This window comes from Eulemur rufifrons, chromosome 6 (assembly GCF_041146395.1).
Source record: "Eulemur rufifrons isolate Redbay chromosome 6, OSU_ERuf_1, whole genome shotgun sequence".
Classification (NCBI taxonomy): domain Eukaryota; kingdom Metazoa; phylum Chordata; class Mammalia; order Primates; family Lemuridae; genus Eulemur; species Eulemur rufifrons.
The window spans coordinates 41,257,106-41,276,847 of NC_090988.1; the positions used below are offsets into that span (position 1 = coordinate 41,257,106).

The 19,742-nt window shown below is 39.8% G+C and overlaps 1 protein-coding gene across 8 annotated transcripts in view; it reads left to right on the forward strand.

Annotated features, from left to right (window-relative positions):
- GRM5 (glutamate metabotropic receptor 5) overlaps nucleotides 1–19,742 on the forward strand; it is a 480,882-nt gene that overhangs the window by 372,154 nt on the left and 88,986 nt on the right. For all 8 annotated transcript variants that reach the window (XM_069469084.1, XM_069469086.1, XM_069469085.1 and 5 more), the window contains one exon: nucleotides 9,680–9,926. In XM_069469084.1, the coding sequence (XP_069325185.1) occupies nucleotides 9,680–9,926 (247 nt within the window). The remainder of the gene's footprint in view (nucleotides 1–9,679; nucleotides 9,927–19,742) is intronic.

Sequence of the window (19,742 nt, forward strand, 5' to 3'; positions counted from 1 at the left end):
GGGATCTTTACAGCACTTCCAAATGATCATATACAGTTATCTTACTCTCATTATCATCTCATAATTGTGGACATTTCAAATATAATGTTATGTAATTTTTGGTGCTATTTGAATCTTATGGATAATATTGATTTTTTTTTTTTTTAAGCAGGAAGCCAACCTGGTTAGCTTAAGTCTGCAAGTTCATATCCACCTTTTAGAGATGGTGGCTCCATTATCACTTCAATTTTCAAAGTCCTTGCAATGCTATCAAAGTTTATCACATATGTGCCTCACCAAGTGGCTAATCTTGGACCTAGGCAGTGTTTTTATTCCACAGTCCAGGTCCCCAGACTTTGGCATGCTGACTAGGGTCAAATCTATGTCTGCACAACTCAGAGGGAGCCCAGGAGTTCATGCTCAGTGTTATGGGATCACTTTCTTAGCTCCCCCTTCTCTGCTATCTCCCTGAGCCTTTCTAGCTTCTCCCACCCACCTCTTGGTCCTTTGGCTAGAAATCTGAAACTTTAGTATTTATCTCTGAATCACACTTTCTGTTTCTGAGACCAGGTTGCCATGGAAGCCAAGTGGAGGGAGGCTAGAGAAAGGAACAAACCAACTGAGAATTTCCCCACACTCTTGGGACATAGTTCCTTTGGTCACAGAGAAAGGTTCCCACCCTTAGAGTTAGAGGTGCCTTCCCAGTCACGACTGCATCTGCCACTACCACCTGCTATGATCACCCTGGCAGGACTGTCTGGGGGCTTGGATGGGAGGAAAAAAACAAACAAAAATAAAATTTCCTCCACTACATCTCCACTCCATCTGACTTGTAGTGTGCCTCTTCCTACTCCTCAGATCAGAAATAGAGGGCGTCTCTTGCAGCTCTTTCTGCCTGCCTGCACCAGGTGCACAGTTCCATGTTTTGGGCCGCCTTTGAGTCCAAGTCTGGAGATGGTGAAAGAAAAAAGATCCAAAACCACTCATGCATAATTCAGTGGTGTTTTGAATTCTGTTTTCCTTCCCTAGTCGCTTGTTACCATTTACTTTTCTGAGTTTTCAGCTAGCTGCCCCAGTTCTGTCCAGGGTTTTTAACTGCATTCAGTGGCAAAAACAGAGTGGAGTGTGCTTACTCCATCATGACTGGAGTGTAATTTTTCCCATGTAGTTTTATTAGGTGGTGAAAACACATAAGATTGCTTAATGAGATTGTCTGGTCCACCTGACACATCCTATTATAAATTGGCATTGTTATTTAGTTTTGTTTAAGTAAGTGTCATTTCTCTAGTAAACTGATTTGACAATCTGAGGACCAGATCTGGTATTTGGTGACACTCCTTGAGGCATCCTGTCACCTATCTGGCCCCATTCATGTACTCAACATACAGTAATAGTGCCAATTACAAGTCAGGTGCTGTGCTACATATAAGGGCTATATCCGTGAACCACACAGAATCGTTGTCCCTAGGAAGCCCACAGTGTACCAGAAACCCACCAGGGTACTAGATCACCACCAATGCTACAAGAGAGCAAACAGAGCCTTAAATTCAGGATAGAGATAGACACATAAAAAGGAAATTTCTGTACAGGGTATTTAGTATATGATAAAAACCAGTACTGGTAGCATAAAAACTAAAGCAGCACCTTAATTCTGGACTAGAGGAGAGTCATGAACAATTTCTGGGCGGAGGTGAGTCCTAGAGCACACACAAATTGAGGGAAAGTATGTTACAGGTATACAGAATGTAATGTGTAGAAGCCCAGATATATATATTAATATATAAGAGGGAAGAGTTTATTTTGTGGCTGTAAGAAGCTCTGAATATCTATTGTATACGAGTATAATGGGTAAGAATCAAGAAGTAAATTGAGGCCAGAATAAAAAAGGTCTTGAAGGTCAGAACAAAGTATTTAGGGTATAATTTCATTATGAATTGAATGGAAGCAAATCAATGGTTTTGATTGACTAACAAACTCCGTTTTGTGCATTAGAAAAACTACTCGCTATATATCTACATTGGGAAATACATAGATTAGAGCAGGACAAGATTGAGGGCAGTAAAATCTGTTAACAGGCTGTTGTAGTAAACCAAGCAAGAAATTATAAGGCACTCTGGGACTAGTTAAGTAGATGACGATATGTCCAGTAAAATAATGTAACATTTCCATACGGAAAGAACTCCAAGCTCTACAATATAATGTTAAAAGCAAGATGTAATACAGTATGTGTGCATGCTACCATTTATGATATGACATTTATATGTTTATATGAATATTTATCAATGAATCTAATATGTCTTGAAAAAATGGTAGAATTAGTATATTCAATATCTCTCTTAAGAATGGCTGCCTCTGGTAAGAAACATTGAGTGGCTGGAGGCAGGAGAGGGAGGGATTTTTCATTTTAAAATATGTTAATTTTTTGACTTTGATGCTTAATCCAGAAATATTAATATAAATATACAAACACTTAAATAATTAGGAAATTCTGAGATTAAGGTGGTAGGAATGGGGCTGGAAGAAAAGAAATGGATACAGGGAATATAGGAGGGTATTCCAAGTTGGATAAGACACAAGATGAATTCAGGTTTTCATCAGATGTTAAAGTTAACGTAAACAACTCAGAAGTGCCTGGGAGTTCAATTGGATTTAGGTTTCAGAGGCTGTAAAGCATCCTGCTTCTAGGCAGACCTCTGGAAAAAGACTGCTTGGCTTTAAATCCTGATTCTGCCAGTTACTAGCTTTGTGACATTGTATAAATTACTTCATAATTATACAATAATTTGAATACTTTGAATAATTCAAAGTATAAAAATACTTCACCTAATTCTCTAATAAAATAATATATATATATATATAATTGGGTTGTTATAAAAATTAATTGAGTCAATATCTGCATAACAGTAAAAACAATACCTGGCACTGTATTAGTGTCAGGGAGTCCTCATGTATAAAGTATACACCTTGGAAAGGGTATAGAATTACAGATGTCTAAATGTAGAACCCTTAGAGAATAATATCTTAAAGGAGTGATCAGAAGCTCTACAGAGAGTCTGAAACAATTCCAACCAATCAGCTGGTCCTGTCAGTTCTACTTTCAAAAAGGGTCCTGAATCTGAACACTTCCCACCATCTCTACTGTTGTCACCCTAAACAGAGTCACCAATATCTGTTTCCTGCTCTATTGCATTAGCCACTAACTTACCTTCCTGTTTAACAGGTCAAACAGCACTTTGGATTCCCCACCCCACCCACCTATTTCTCAGTTCTCAATTAATTCACTCTAATCCATCTAGTTGCTTAAACTGAAAACCTGGACTTATCCCTGATTCTTCATTTTCCCTAATGCTCCATATCCAATCCATTAGCACATCCTACTCTCTCTGATTTCAAAAGATTCTGAGAATCCTACCCTGGACTAAGCTACCGTCATCTCTCAGCATTCTATCACAGTATTTCCTATGTTTCCCTGCTTTCCCACTCTTGTTCCATTTGCCACATAGCAAAGTAAAGTTTTTAAAATGGAAATCAAATCATAATATTTCTCTGATGAAATCACTCCAAAGTCCTACATTATTCAACCCTGCCTGTCTCTCTTACCTCATATCCTACTTCTCTTTGCTTTAATCACTAAGTTTCAGCCTCCCTTTTATTCCTCAAAGAACACAGTAGGCACATTTGCACTAGCTAATGCTGCTGCCTGGCAACACACTTCTCCCAGATCTTTATATTTGGAATGTGAAGAAATAAATCAGATCATTAGCAACAGAACTTGGGTCAGGGGCCATGTAACATAAGCCAATTTATTTTACCAAATGCTTTGTAAGAAGAAGCTCGTTTAACCTTCTTCTATATCTATCAGATAGATACTATTTTTAAAATCACTTTGTCTCACGTCATTGGTGTGGTGCACACTGTCTGGGGGATAGACATGCTTGAAGCTCTGACTCAGGAGGGGCAAGGGCAATATATGTAACCTAAACATTTGTACCCCCGCAATATGCTGAAATAGAAAAAATTAAAAAAAAAAATAGCTGGGGGAAAAAAAAAACACACACACACTTTGTCAGGCACAGAGTGGTTAATTACCTTGCTGGTATGATGAACAGCTATTAAGTGGCAGAGCTGTGATTCTAACCTCTGGTCTTCTTCCAGAATCTGTGCTCTTATCCTCTATACTCTGCTGCTTTTAGTAGTCCAGGTGCACTCTCTAGCACAAAGTGATGTGCCTTCAGGTATGTGTGGAGTTAGAAAGGGAGTGGAGAAAAACAGAGACTTAAGCCTGAAGAGCCAAGAGGTCAGAGAATTCCTTAATTCACCAGTATCTTCCCCATATCTATAAATATTGAGTCTAATTTATTAACAAGTATCTCTTTTAAATGTGGATACCAACCACCCCTACCTCTCCCCTTCAAAAAAAGCTAAGCTTGGTAACTATTGACAATAACCTTGATTTTCTTAGTTTCTTCATCTATAGTGGAAATAGCTCCCAACTCATTGGGTTTTATAAAAGTAAAGCATTTTGTAAAAGTCCCTACTTTGTTAGCACACATTTCAACCAAGCTCTCTCAGCTACCTGGTGGTGAAAGCTCAGCCATAAGCTTCTCTCTCTGATGGACGAAGAAGGTTGAAAAGTCAGTGAAATAGTGCAGGCAGAACGCAAACTTGAATTTCTCTGAATTGACTCCTGGATGCCTCAGGAATGCTAAAGCAAAGTAAGATGATTTCTTTCTATAAAAATACATGCATCAAAATGACTTAAGAAGAAATTATAAAAGTTAAACTTCCATTTTTTTCTTCCTTCATTTTGTTTGTTTGTTTGTTTTGTTGCTGTTGCTGTCATTTTTTAATTTGCAATCATTTGGATCTTTGAGTGACAAGAGAAAACAGGCACCAGGCACTTCTACAAGATTCTAATGCTGCTCAAATAGGCCAGTTGTTTCCAGATGCCCAATGACAACAAACGATTCAACAAACTGTGCACAAACATGTATATCCTTTAGTACTGAAGCTCTTGTTGTTCATCAGTTCCTTCTGTACATACCTGAGCCCAGGCCTGGGACAACACTAGCAGGCATTATTTGAGGGAACAGAAACATAGAACTTTCCAGGAAAGATCCAATCTCCTTACTAGTTTGTTTTCCTGAACTTTATCTCTTATTCAGAATAATTTTTAAAAGGTGATACAGCAATACTGCTCAGGGATTCCTTATTTCCAGAGAATAATGATACAGTGTAACAAGAAGATGTTATAATGATGTTATTATAATGATGTAGTATAACAAGAAGAACAAGAACAATGATATAGTATAATACTAGTGTTGACATTAGAAGTTATTGCTCACTTTTGATTTTCACTATCTCTGTGGCCTTGGAAAATCTACTTAATCTCTCTACACCTCAAGTTTCTTGCTTTATAAATACCAATTTTTATTGTCCATGTCTATCTTGCAGTGTTGATGCACACATCTAATATTTTGAAAACTGCCAAATAAGTACAAATTATCATTATTGCCCCCACTTAATTCAATAAACAGTACATTAACCATGCCCTAAACATTGTGATTTAATTTTAAAATGAAGAAGGCTCCAATTTGCCTTTGTGCCGCTTGCTGTCTGTTGCAAACAAAGCATAAAGAAAAATCAGGAAAGAAACCTGAATGGTGACTGCCTGAGAGCTCTACTGGGCATCACACCAGGTGAGACCTTTGATTTGCTTTTATTCTCCAAAGTCTTGACCACAAAATGTAGTAACCAACAAAGGTTGTTATGATTTACATTTTGATACAGCTACTATTTATGAAGCATCTTGTGCCAGACTCTGTGTGAAGCACTTAGGACTTTTCTATAACATTTAATTCTCAAGTCACCCTTGAAAGATAAGGATCACCATTTAGCAGATGATTAAACTGAATCTTCTATAATTTAAGTGATTTTTTCCAGGTCACAGTGCTAGGAAGACACAGAACAAGAATTTCAACACAGATCTCCATACTCTGCTCATAAAAGGAAAAGAAAAGAATGAGAGTCAAACTACCACCTTTTTATATAGCCACAGAAGCATGTGCTGCTGAGCTCTCTGATACTGTGTTGGGAGGCCGAGTTGTAGAACATGGCTCAGGGTCAAGGTCAAGCACCTAGGGATGGCCTCAAAGACTACCATTGACTGCCTGGTCAGTTTTCTGAAGTAGAATCAATGAAGTGAGGAATTTCCTCTCTGCTTAGCAAGTTAAATGGACAAAGGTAGACATTGGAATGACCTGGGGAATAGATGTTTCAAATTCTGCTCCCTTAAGTATGCCCACATTGCTATTACGTGGTGTACAGGGTGTCTGAGGGAGGTACAGAGATAGTAATATGGAGTTCAGAGGAGCAAATTAATTTTAGTATCTGCAATCATGATGGTCTTCATGAAGGAAGTGCTCTTGGAACCTTAAAAATGGTAAGGATTAGTGTTAGTATAAGATTAGACAGAAAACAAAAATAGAAGGGATACTCTAGTTAGAGGGAACATATGTGCTAGGCATTGTTCTAGGCACTGAATAGTGAACTCAACAGAAAAAAAAACCCTGTCCTCAGTGAGTGGTTGAGACAGACAATAAGCAAGATAAATATATAAAATACATAATATAATATGTTACATGGTTATAAGAGGAAAATAATGTCTGGAAAGAAAATAGGAAGTGTGTGGGGAGGGGAAGTAGAAATGCAATTTAGTTGGGATGCAATGCAATGTCGGGAGGTGGCCTCCAGAGAGGGTGATACCCCAGTAAAGACTTGAACTGGGAGGGAAACTCTGCAGATTGTGAAGCAGGCTCACTCTATACTAGTTACCAACATTGTCTGGTTCTTATGCAACAAGTTACATGAAGCAGATTTATTTCTTACAGATAGGTGATAAGAGACAGTAGAAGCCTAGGATTCATTGTGAGTTGGCCTCCCAGAGCTCAGAAAGCTGTCTGGAGTGGATGCAGTTTCACCTGCTGCTTGCACCACAGATGAGGAACCCTGGGAAACAGCCCACTCATCCTGGGGTCACATGAATCACTGGGGTAAAGTGTTGAAGGACATTTTGTTCTGGGGGTACTGAAACAGAGCTCAGGCTGTTCTAACCGGTTCCTTTCTATCTCTGGATGTTACATTCCCAGCACATCCTATGGTTATTCTTGAGAACTACACGTGAGAAAGGGAGGAAAATTTGGTCAGTCTCAAGAAGACCTGGAGTATTGTTCTGCACAGATCTCATAGGTGGAGGATTTCAAGTGGAAAAACCAGCAAGTACCAGGGTCTGGGGGCAGGAGCACATCTCACACGTGTAAGGATCCAGGAGAAGCTCGGTGTGTCTAGAAGACCGGAATAATTAAACTGAAGAATATTAGGAGATGGAGTCAGAGGAATAGGGGTGGAAGGCCATGGGGCAGACTCCTGCATGTCTTTGAAGACCACTGCATGGACTTTGGCTTTTTATTTCACTAATATGGCAGTCACTGGAAAGTTTGATCAGAGGAGTGTCATGATTTGACTTAATATTTAAGGGAATTATTCTGGCTGTTGTGATGAAAACAGGTTGGAGTAGGGGAGGATGGGCACAAGCAGAAATAAAGAGACCAGTTAGAAGGCTATTGCTGTAATCCAAACAAGAGAGCATATATCTTGAATCTGGTAGAAGTACATTGGTGTGAAGTAGTCTAATTCCAGATATATTTTGAAGCTAGATCAAATAAGAGTTGTGAAGGTATGAAGGAAAAGAGTCAAAAGTGACTCCAAAGTGTTTAACTTAGCAACCAGAAGAATGGCGTGAGGTGAAATGTGAAAATTTTGAACGGAGTCTGTGTGGAGAAGGAAATAAATTATAAGATCTGTCTGGGAAGTCGCCGGGGGCCAGTATCTAGTACTGAGATGGAAGCCGGATTTCTTATCTTATGTTCATGTCAGGATGAACTATGTTTATTTCCCTACAGAACCTCTCTATTAGGGGAAACAAGGCTGGATTTTATCCAGCAATCAAGAAGGTGATCATATGCCTCTACAGTTAGAGAAGTCATAAAGCACTATGCTATCTTTTTGAAGAGTTCCTTTTTTACCTCTCTGAAATAACGCTTTTTTTTCAAATGACAAACTCTGGGGTTTACATCAGCTTTTCCTTTCAACTTCTTACCACATTCCTCCTATATATCTCAATTCTAGACATCCTTCAGTCACCAGGCCTGGTGGTAGATTCTGCTTCCTAAACATTTTTGTCCATAACCACAGTATCTACCCTATGCAAGGCCATCTTCACCTGTTACTGGAATTACTGCATCCCCTCTTAATGGGTTTCTTGACTCCCCTCCCACAGCCCTTTATACCTTTCTTCACAGTGTAGCCAGATTGGTCTTCCTAAAATAGAAATCTGATCATGTCCTTTCCTGGCTTAAACACTTCAATGGATTCTAATCCTCTTAAGTATGGAAATCTTAATGTGGCTTAAGCATTTTTACCTTCCTCTACCATTTCACTTCTCCCCATTCTCCTCCCTCCCACTCCATGTTCTGGCCGTTCTGACTCTCTTAAATTTTCTCAAACACATCATGCTCTATCTCATCTGTGACCTTTCAAACATGCTTGCCCTACTCTCCCCCCAACCCTCATCCAGCTGACACCCAGCTTCAGGGAGCTTCTGGGTCTGATTCATGATTCAGTCCTGCTTCAGCCCTTAGCAAACCACCCTGTAATTGCCTGCTTAGACGCTCATCTGCCTTCTAGACTCTAAGTAAATGAGAGCAAGAATCATGTCTATCTTGTTCAACATTATGTCCGTCACTCGGAGCAAATTCTGAGCAGATACAAATAACAGGCACTCAGTCCATATTTGTCAAATCAATCACTGGTAACAAATGTTACTTCTTTAATGAAATGTTCCCAAGGGCTTTCCATGGGAAGGGATCTCTCCCTCCTTCTGGCCTTTATAGATTTTTCCCTCCACATGTGTTACAGATTTAACACTTTCTACCTTCTACTGTACTTACATAATTTATCTCTGTTATTAGACAACTTTCTTAAATGTAAAATCCATGTCCAATTCATCTTTGTTTTTTCCCTAGATGATCCATCACATAGCTTTATGTATACTCTGACTCTAATAAATGTTTATTGAATTAATTAACTAATTAATTAATGGAGTTTAAATGTTATATTATGCTTCATACCTTCAAAATAGACCAGTTTATGGAGAGCATATTCTTTGAGATTAGAAGTGGTGAGCGATAAATCTAAATAGGTAAATTGATGCCAGATTGCAAAGGATACAGTTTGCTTAGCTAGGAGGACTTAATAGTTTGGAAACTGGAGATTTGTTGAGGATTTCTGAACCAAATAGTACATTATCACAGATGGCACCAGGAAAATTCATCTGCCCTTATATAAATTTTGTGGTATAGAAATATAGTTCTATCCTGAATTCATACCCAGAGTTTTGTTACTGAAGGAAGTGAATCTTGCTACAGTTGGCGATTCAGATCTTCCTTCAGGGTTTTGGAAGGAAAACCTAAACATAGAAGACAATTATTAGGCACACTACGTTGGCACCTATTTCTTAGTATTGCCTCTGGCTCTAATTCTGATAAAATTGTTTTGGTACATTCTCTAATTATTCAGGATCCATGAATGTGGCTATAGTAAATTAAATTTCAAAGTTAATCCCTGATTTGTTTCCCAACAGGTTCTCTAACTCTGAGAACACATCATGTTCAAGATTCCAAAATGGGATTTGTGATCAACGCAATCTATTCCATGGCCTATGGGCTCCACAACATGCAGATGTCCCTCTGCCCAGGCTACGCAGGACTTTGTGATGCAATGAAGCCAATTGATGGACGGAAACTTTTGGACTCCCTGATGAAAACCAATTTTACTGGAGTTTCTGGAGATATGATCCTATTCGATGAGAATGGAGACTCTCCAGGAAGGTATTGTTACAATTCTCTTGTAGATGATAGAACCTGAACAACAGCGGACTCTTGATCCTGAGATGTCTGTTTCTCTCCTTTGTGGTTATCTAGGCTTCCTGGCTGTGTTTGGCTAGCACTGACATCCTAAAGCGAGCAAAGTAACAGAGGCAAAGCCCCACTTCCTGTGGCCAGGGAAAAGCACTGATGCTGATGTCCAAAATGTGCTTTTGACATCATTATCACATTTCAGAGACCTACACCTGAAGGCAGGAGCCTCACATTATCATAGATAAACAAAGGCCATCTCTGTGATTTCTCTGAACATGCTTGTCATGTTCTTCTCTGCACTTTGTTATCTTCTTGGGGCATAGAACTATTCTGAAGCAAGAACAATTCAACTTCTGGTGATCCAGAAATAGGCCTGACATGCTATTATAGTGTTTGCTGTACCTACAGTGAGTTATAAAGTCATATTTTATTTTATTATTCTCCAGCTTCAGCACTTTCTTGCTTTTTGAAGACTAAATTGCCCTTTTCTCTGAAAGTTCACCTTGCACTATTATTATAGAGAGGAGCTTGAGAAATATGAACTTATAATTATAAGTCAGCCTCTAGAGAAATAACTACATACCCAGAACTTAGCAGAATTCACATCTATTTCCTACTTCAAATTCTTAGGTGACTCTACATAAGAGACTTTTTATCTGTGAGGGATAATGTCATTGAAATGATATTCTGAGTTGTAGCAGGGCTGGGTCTTCACTCTTCTTTGCATCAGAACAATCAGGGTCTTTTGGTCGCCTACTGCAAAACCTCATGTGCTCTTCCAGCAACAGCTTATACTTAACAGCTATGCTTGGAGATACACTCTGTTTGCAGCTGACCCTTCCAAGAGAAGGTCTCATGAGTCCTTCCACAACTCACACCCCATGTACCCACATATTCTCACAGCAACATTGGTTTAGCATATTTCTATATTCTGAGATGAGATGGAGCTTGTCCCAGATGCAGCTATTACTATCCTACATGCTGGAATTCTAAGTGATAACTATTTTCAAGTCATACAGCCAAGCTAAAACCTAGATATTTTCTCTATTCTAGAGACTTGAAGAGTATTGTTCTAGTCAAGCTGTTCGCCAAAATAAGCTGACTTTTCTCACATCATTTTTTACTTTTTGGCTGTTCAGCCTATCCATGAAGGAAAAAAAATTGAAGCATTTCCTCAGGGCCACAGAAAACTTCACATTTGTTGTAAATCTTCTTAGGGGAGGTTGACCAGTGAGCTCAGTCTTTAGGATCAGGTCAAGGCCTAGGCTATGATATCTGTACATGGATTTATTATTCCCATGTGCATCTCTGGAGCACTGACATCAGCTTGGGACTTGATGATAGGCTTTGGTGACTGCAGGTTCACCAATTCAGGAGTTTTTAAGCCATGTATCCAAGCCATTCCACGAACCAGAAAATGAGAAAATGTCTCAGTTGGCCCTGCTGTATTCCAATGGGAAACCTTAATTAATCAGGCAGAACATTGCTGCCTCATTGATAATCCTCCAAATATGCTGTAATGGGTTACTTTCAGGTTATAAATTCTTAAATTTTGGGGAACATGAATCCCCAGATAAAATTCGTAGATATTCTTCCAAGACCAGTACACATAAAATTTTGCAAACAATTTCTGACGATATGTGGTTGTTAAGGTCTATCCATGCACTGCTAAGTTTGGGTTTACATTAACCAATTAATAAATTATCAGAGTTGGCCTCTGAGGACATGGGCCAGACTCAGGAAAAGGTAGTTTGCAACTTTTTGTTTTTCCAACTAATCCAGTAATATTTACCAAAAAAAATTAACTTACATTCCTTGAGTGTGTGTTCTGAGCCAAACACTAAGCTAAACACTCTACTTTTTAAGTCTATTGGGTACATAATGTTATTACTCTTTTTTCTGGATGAAGAAACTGAAACTCACAAGGTTAAATGACTTGCCCACAGTCTAGTAAATGACAGAGTTAAGATTCTAACTCAGTATCCTGGGCTTCCACTCCTAACCTGATACAACAGGCTGTCAATTAATCCACTGGGATCAAAATTAAAAAAACAAAAACAAAAACACTATTTTCTGAGAAATGTATTTGTAGGCATTAGGTTGTTATGTTTGTGGAATGAAAGTTACTGCTCTGCTGGGTCAAAGACATTCCCAGCTGGGTGAGGAACCAGAGGAGCCTGGGGTGATCAGGGATTCTCCTAAAATTCCAGAGTTACAGGAGGAAGATCCTAAACAGAGGAAGATGAGAGATGGCAACTTATTTTGGCACATACACCCGCAGATCATTGGAGAGTACATTTTAATCATTGTTTTAAACTTCTCATCTGATTAGACTACTATTAATTCACAATTCTTTAATGAAAACTGTGGTGTCGGGTGTTATGGAATCCAGAATTTTTTAATTTAAAAAAGCTTATACAGTCCTCTAATGCTCCTGACATAAAGTATAGAAGCACTTCTTAATCAACATATTAATATTTCGGCAGCAAAACATGAATATTCACACTAATTGTGATAGACTATAAATAGTCTCATGATAGTTCAGGTCATGTTTTGTCACTAGATAAGCTCAGACAGGATCATGGTTTGCTGCCAAGTGAGTTATGAAAAAAAAAAATATGGTTTTCAGAGCTCTAAAGATGTCAGAATTATAGAAAAGAAAAATGGACCCTTACTATTTACCATCTGTGATCTAGATCATGTGTTGGCAAACTGTACTCTGTAGGCCAAATTGAGTCTGCTGCCTGTTTTGTAAGTAGGGTTTTTTGGAACACAGTCACACATGTATTTAGGTGCTAAGGATGCTTTTCCCCTCAATGGCAGAGTTGACTATTGGAGTACATATCAAAGCCTGAAACATTTACTCTATAGCCCCTAACAGAAAAAGTTTGCTGCCCTCTGGTTTAGAGACTCCATCAAGAACTGAGGTTTAAGAGGCCTCAGTTGACCATAATCGGCCAGAGGAAACATGGAGCTAATGTCAGACTGAGTACAACTGACTGCTTAAAACAATAATTAAAATATTATATTATGGGGTTTGTAGGGTTTATAAGTATGTGGGTATAAAATATTTAAAAATAATAGCATAAAGGTAAGGGGCATGAAATCATTCAGGGACAAGTTTGTTATATTTTACGTGTTAAGTGACTCATTCATTTTAAGTAGAATAAGGTAACAATGCATATTATAATGCCTTGAACAACCACAAAAATTTTAAAACAAAAAGGGATAGTTAAAAAGCCAAAAGAAAGGGCAGAGATCAAGCCAGGGGAAGCTCGGAACCCAGTAAAGGTGTAGGTGGGGGTTTCATTTCTTCTTTTTACACACCTCTGGTAGTCAGTGGGCTGCTGAGCAGCTCGGGAGATTTTGCACCCTCAAGAGCTCCAGTGCTGCTACAACCATTAAAATGGGACCCTCTTGAAAATAAAGCACCGGGCCTCCAGCCCCTTGGGAATTGGCCCCCATTGCCACAGCCACAAGCCAAGAGGGAGGACGCCATACTGCTTCTCCATCCATACCCCCCTTTCTCTGCCCTAGGGAGCTCCAGCCCTTCAGTTTTCACATCACCTGTTCCCACACAGACAGTTCCCAACTCTTGCCCAGATTGTGGTGGGTCCCAGAGAACTTGTGTGATCCCAGAGTTTGGACATTCCATGCGGGCTTCATTCCAGAGAGAGAGACTGGAAGAACTGGAGTGCCAGCTGTCTTCCATTCAGATGTTTTTCCTTCCTCATTCCTCCCCTGCCTGCTGCAGCCGAGAGGAGCTATTGAACTGAGACATTCAAAAGCAGCCCCCTGCACTGTGCTGGGGGCTGCTCACCCTGCAGTCTGAGGTTTCCACAGAGAGAGGGGCCCACACCTTTCCTCTTGAGGAATTTGCAGTGGACCTAGGGGTGCTCAGTCTGGGAGTTGCCTGCCTGCTGTCACTCCCAGAGATGTCAGCTAAGAAGACAAGCACGCAGTCTGGATCACGTACCCCCAGGACTCTATTGGGTTGCTTGGAAGCACAGAGGGGAAAACTGAGAACTAAACTCAAGTGGCAGAGGGGCCCACATGGGCAGAACAGACAGAAGAGTGCACTGTGGGCCAAGACACAGCAAACTGGAGGAGCACCCATCCTCCTGCAGGAAAACTGAACATTTGGACTGCTGCGGGTCCACAGGTGGAGCAGGTAAGGCGAAAGTCACTCTCAATAGCCAGTTGGTGAATTCAGATGGCCCCTTCCCCATGAGCGGAGTTTCCAGTTTGATGGGGCCACTTCAGCCTGCTTCCCAGCACCCTTCCCCTGGGGCCTGGGAGCTGACCTTTGATCCTTGCTGAGACAGTTCCAGGACTTACTTCTGTGGAGCCTGAAGGCAGACTGGCCTGACCTAGACCCACCCAGCCTGGCTCTTCCACCCACCTCTGCTGTAGTGGAGACCAAGCAATCCCCTGAATTCCAGGGCCAAGTCCACTGCCTGAGGCATTCAAGTGCTTCTTCTTATGGGCTAGAGCTGATTACAGGCATCAAAGAATAGCTCTGCAGTTGGTTCTTCCCTGCAAGCACCAACTTCTGACGAGGAGAACAACTGTACAGACCATTACAGCATCTACTGACTCAATCACACGGGGTGTTGCCAATTCTTACAAGCACCACCCACCATCTCAGAGATTAAAGTGGGGGTACAAATACAATTCGCACAGCTGGTGGGGAAGGGAAGACAGCAGAATACGAGCAGCCTGAGGGGGCATCGCTTTGTAGGAGAGGAATAAAAGTTGCAGGTGGCTCAAGCTGTGAGGGGTCTCCCTCCTCTGCTGCAGACCTCTGGGCTGATTGGGGAGCTGCTCAGAGTCTGTGCAGACACATTGCACCAGAGAGTAGGTGCAACAGAGATCTAATGACTGCCAATCCTTGGTTTCTGTAGCTGACGCCATTCTGATCACTCTGGTGCCAACTCTGCTTAGGACTTAGCATTCCAGCAGTAGCCTTTGCATCACTCCCACCAGGCCAGGGAGAGAGCAGACAGAACAGACCCCCCCATGCTGTGCCCTGAGACTGTGGGCCAAGCACCCCTTTCCCCATGCATGGGATCTGGGCAGAGGAGGAGTCTCAAATGCCACAGGCACCACCTGGGAAGCCTTGGGTGACTGTCTCAGCAGGACCTAGGTGGCAGAGGAGAACCTTGGCCAACTAGCAACTCCAGCCCACCTCCACAGTCGCTGGGCCACTGAGACAAACCCCTGACTGTACAACTGTCCACTAGCAGTCTTCACACTGGTGGAATAGCCCTCCATTGGTGTGTCTTTGCTCCCATAATCCCCAATTAACTCTGAAGCTCTTGCTGAGCCTGAGCCCCAAGCTCTGCCCGTGTAACTCCAGGGCCCCCACCAGGCCTGTGATACTACCCCTGAGATTCCAGAGTTGACCGTAGGCCCCAAGACACTACACTTAAGTCTGAAACATTGCCACTGGGCCAGCGGAACCTCCTCAAGGGCCAACACTTCACCTAGGTCCCCCCAGCCCTGAGCAGACATTAATCTTGGACCTGGTTCATACAAATGCCTACAGTTCAGTCATCCATGATCATTGCCTAAATAGACTCACCCAGCTGTCACTGTCACCTCCAATGGGTGACCCCAGCCAGAGAAATTCCCCAAAACAACAGCCACAGTGAAGAGGATCAGATCCAGCCCCCAACATGAACTCCCAACAGTGAGCTGGGGAACAACCCTCTACTCCACATGAAGAGCATCCAGCCCTGACTTGAACTGAGGCAATCATAGGGGAATGGGTCAAAACAGAACAGCTGTTCTACAGGCTCTCACTGAACCTGCCCCTCCACTGACAGGTCAACACTCCAGAGTAGGTCACAAATGCTCCATCTAGGGTCCTCCCCTTCACCTAACTAAATAGGAAAGTTCCCAGAAAAGGATAATAAGTGCCCTGCAATGCTATTAAAACACAACTAAGAGAAGAGGAACCAGATGAGAAATAAACAGCAAAATAACCCTGGTAACATGAAAAAAACAAATAGTTTGACATCCAGAAGGGATCACACTCAAGGTGCAGTAGTGGACTCCATCCACAAGGAAATTGCTGAAATTACAAAAATGGAATTTAGAATATGCATGGCAAATAAGATAAATGGAATTGAAGAGAAAGTTGAAAACCAACAAAAAGAAGCCAAAAAAATTTCAGGAAATTAATGTAAAACTCACTGAAGAGTTAGACAGCATAAGAAAGCATAAAATAGAAAGTAAAGAGAGAGCAGGTGTAGCCATTCTCTTATCAGATAAAATTTACTTTAAATCAAGAAAGGTAAAGAAAGACAAAGAGGGTCATTATATAACGGTAAAAGGAGCAATTCAACAAGAAGACATAACAATCCTAAATGTATATGCACCTAACATAGCAGCTCCCAGGTACATAAAGCAAATTTTACTACAGCTAAGCAAAGAAATAAATAGCAGCATCGTAATTGCTGGGGACTTCAACATTCCACTGTCAGAGCTCGACAAATCATCAAAGCAGAGAGCAAACAAAGAAACACTGGACCTAAACCAGACCTAAACCAGACTAAATCAAATGGACCTAACAGATATTTTCAGAACATTCTACACAAAAACTAATGAATATACATTTTTCTCAGCAGCATATGGGACATTCTCCAAGGTGGATCATATCTTAGGCCACAAAACAGGTCTCAACAAATACAAAAAATTCAAAATCATATGATGTATCTTCTCAGACCATAGTGGAATAAAACTAGAAATCAATCACAAGAGAAACACTGAAACTTACACGAAGTCATGGAAATTAAACCACCTGCTGCTAAATTATATTACATCAACAATGAAATTAAAATGGTAATCAAAAGATTATTTGAACTTAACAAAAAAGGTGAAACAAGCTATCAAAATCTATGGGACTCAGCAAAAGCATTTCTCAGGGGAAAATTCATAGTCTTAAATGCCTACATCAAAAAGACAGAAAGATCACAAATTAACAACATAATGTCATATCTCAGGAAACTAGAAAAGGAAGAGCAAACCAAACCCAAAGCCAGCAGAAAAAAAACAAATACAATGGTCAGAGTAGAACTAAATGAATTGTAAAAAAAAAAATATAGAAGATCAATGAAACAAAAAGTTGGTTCTTTGAAAAGATAAAGAAAGTTGACAGACCTCATGTTAGATTAACCAGGAAGAGAAGAGAAAGGACACAAATAAGCTTAATCAGAAATGAAAAAGGTGATATTACAACTGATACAGCAGACATACAAAATATCATCCAGGAATATTACATAAATCTCCATTTGCATAAACTAGAGAACATAGTGGAAATGGAAAAGGTCCTGGAAACACAAAACCTCCCAAAACTCAACCAGGAAGAAATAGAATCCCTTGACAGACCAATAAAGAACAGTGAGATCGAATCAGTAATAAAAAACCTCCCCAAAAAACAAGCTCCCGACCAGATGGATTCACAGCTCAATTTTGCCAGTTGTACAAAAAAGAGCTGATATTGTACTAAAGAAATCATTCCATAACATCAAGAAGGAAGGAATTCTCCCCAATTCATTCTATGAAACCAGTATCATCTTGATACCAAAGCCAGGAAAGGATACAACTAAAAAAGAAAAATACAGACCAGTATCACTTATGAATATAGATGCAAAAATCCTCAATAAAATGCTAGGAAACTGAATTCAGCAGAACATCACAAAAAATAATCCACCAGGACAAAGTGGGCTTCATCCCAGGAAGGAAAAAATGGTTCAACATATGTAAAGCAATAAATGTAATTCATGCATAAATAAAAGCAAAAACAAAGACCATATGATCATCTCAAAACATGCAGAAAAATCTTTTGACAAAATCCAGCACCCTTTCATGATAAAAACCCTTTACGAACTAGGCATAGAAGAAACATATCTCAAAATTATAAAAAGCTACATATGACAAACCCACAGCCAACATCATGCTGAATGGAGACACATTGAAATCATTCCCCGTAAGAACTATAACAAGACAAGGGTACCCATTGTCACAACTTCTATTCAACATAGTGATGGAAGTACTAGCTAGAGCAATGAGGCAAGAAAAACAAATAAATCATATGCAAATACGGAAAGAAGAGGTCAAATTTATCACTTTTTTCTGATGATATGATATTGTATCCAGAAAACCCCAAATTCTCCACAAAGAGACTCTTGGAACTGATAAATGAATTTAGCAGTATCAGGTTACAAAATCAAGGGACATAAATCAGTATCATTTTCATATACAAATAACAGTCAAACTGGAGTCAAATCAAAGACTAAGTACCATTCAAAATAGCTACAAAAAAAATAAAATACCTAGGAATATACTTAACTGAGGAGGCCAAAGGTCTCTAAAAGGAGAACTATGAAACACTTGGGGAAAGAATTCACAGAGGACACAAAAAAAATGGAAAAACCTATATTGCTCATGGATCAGTACAATCAACATTGTTAAAATGTCCATATTACCTGAAGTGATTTATGGATGCAATGCAATCCCCATTAAAACGCCAACGTCATATTTCACAGATCTAGAAAAATTAATCCTGTGCTTCATTTGGAACCAGAAAGAAGCCTGAGTAGCTAAAGCAATCTTAAGCAAAAGAACAAATCTGGAGGCATCGCATTACCAGACTTCGAACTACACTACATGTCTATAGTAACCAAAACAACATGGTATGGTGGAAAAATAGAGACATAGACCAATGGAACAAGTAAAGAACCCAGACAAAAAAACATCTACCTACAGCCAACTGATCTTTGACAAAGCAGACAACAACACAAGCTGGGGAAATGAAACCCTATTCAGTAAATGTTGCCGAGAAAACTGCACAGCCACATGCAGAAGAATGAAACAGAACCCCTATCTCTCACCACTCAGAAAAATTAATTCAAAATGGGTAAAAGCCTTAAATATAAGGCATAAAACCATAAGAATTCTAGAGGAAACTGTAGAAAAAACTCTTCTAGATATTGGCCTAGTCAAAGAATTATGACTAAGATCTTAATGGCAGTCACAGCAACAACAAAAATAAATAAATTGGATTGATTAAACTAAAAAGTTCTGCATAGCTAAGGATATAATCAACAGAGCAAATAGATAACCTACAGAATAGAAGAAAATATTCACAGGCTGTACATCTGATAAAGGGCTAATATCCAGAATCTACAAAGAACTCAAGCAAATCAGACAGAAAAAAACAAACAACCCTATCAAAAAGTGGAAAAAAGACATGAGCAGAAGCTTTTCAAAAGAAGATATACAAATGGCCATTAAACATATTAAAAATGCTCAATGTCACTAATCATCAGGGAAATGCAAAATAAAACCACAATGAGTTATCACCTTACCCCAATTAGAAGGGCTTTTATTAAAAAGTCCAAAACAACAGATGTTGGTGTGGATGCAGAGAGAAAGGAATACTTATACACTGTGGGTGGGACTGCAAATTAGTATAACCTCTATGGAAAATAGTATAGAAATTCCTCAGAAAACTAAAAGTGGGCCTACCATTAGATTCAGCAATCCCACTACTGGATATCTTCCCAAAGGAAAAGAAGTCCTTTTATCAAAAATACACCTTCACTAGAATGTTTGTAGCAGCACAATTCACAATTACAAAGATGTGGAATCAACACATTGCCCATCAATTCATGAATGGATTAACAAAATGTGGATAATGTATACTATAGAGTACTACTCAGCCATAAAAAAGGATGAATTAATGCCTTTTACAATAATTTGGATGGAACAGGAGACCAC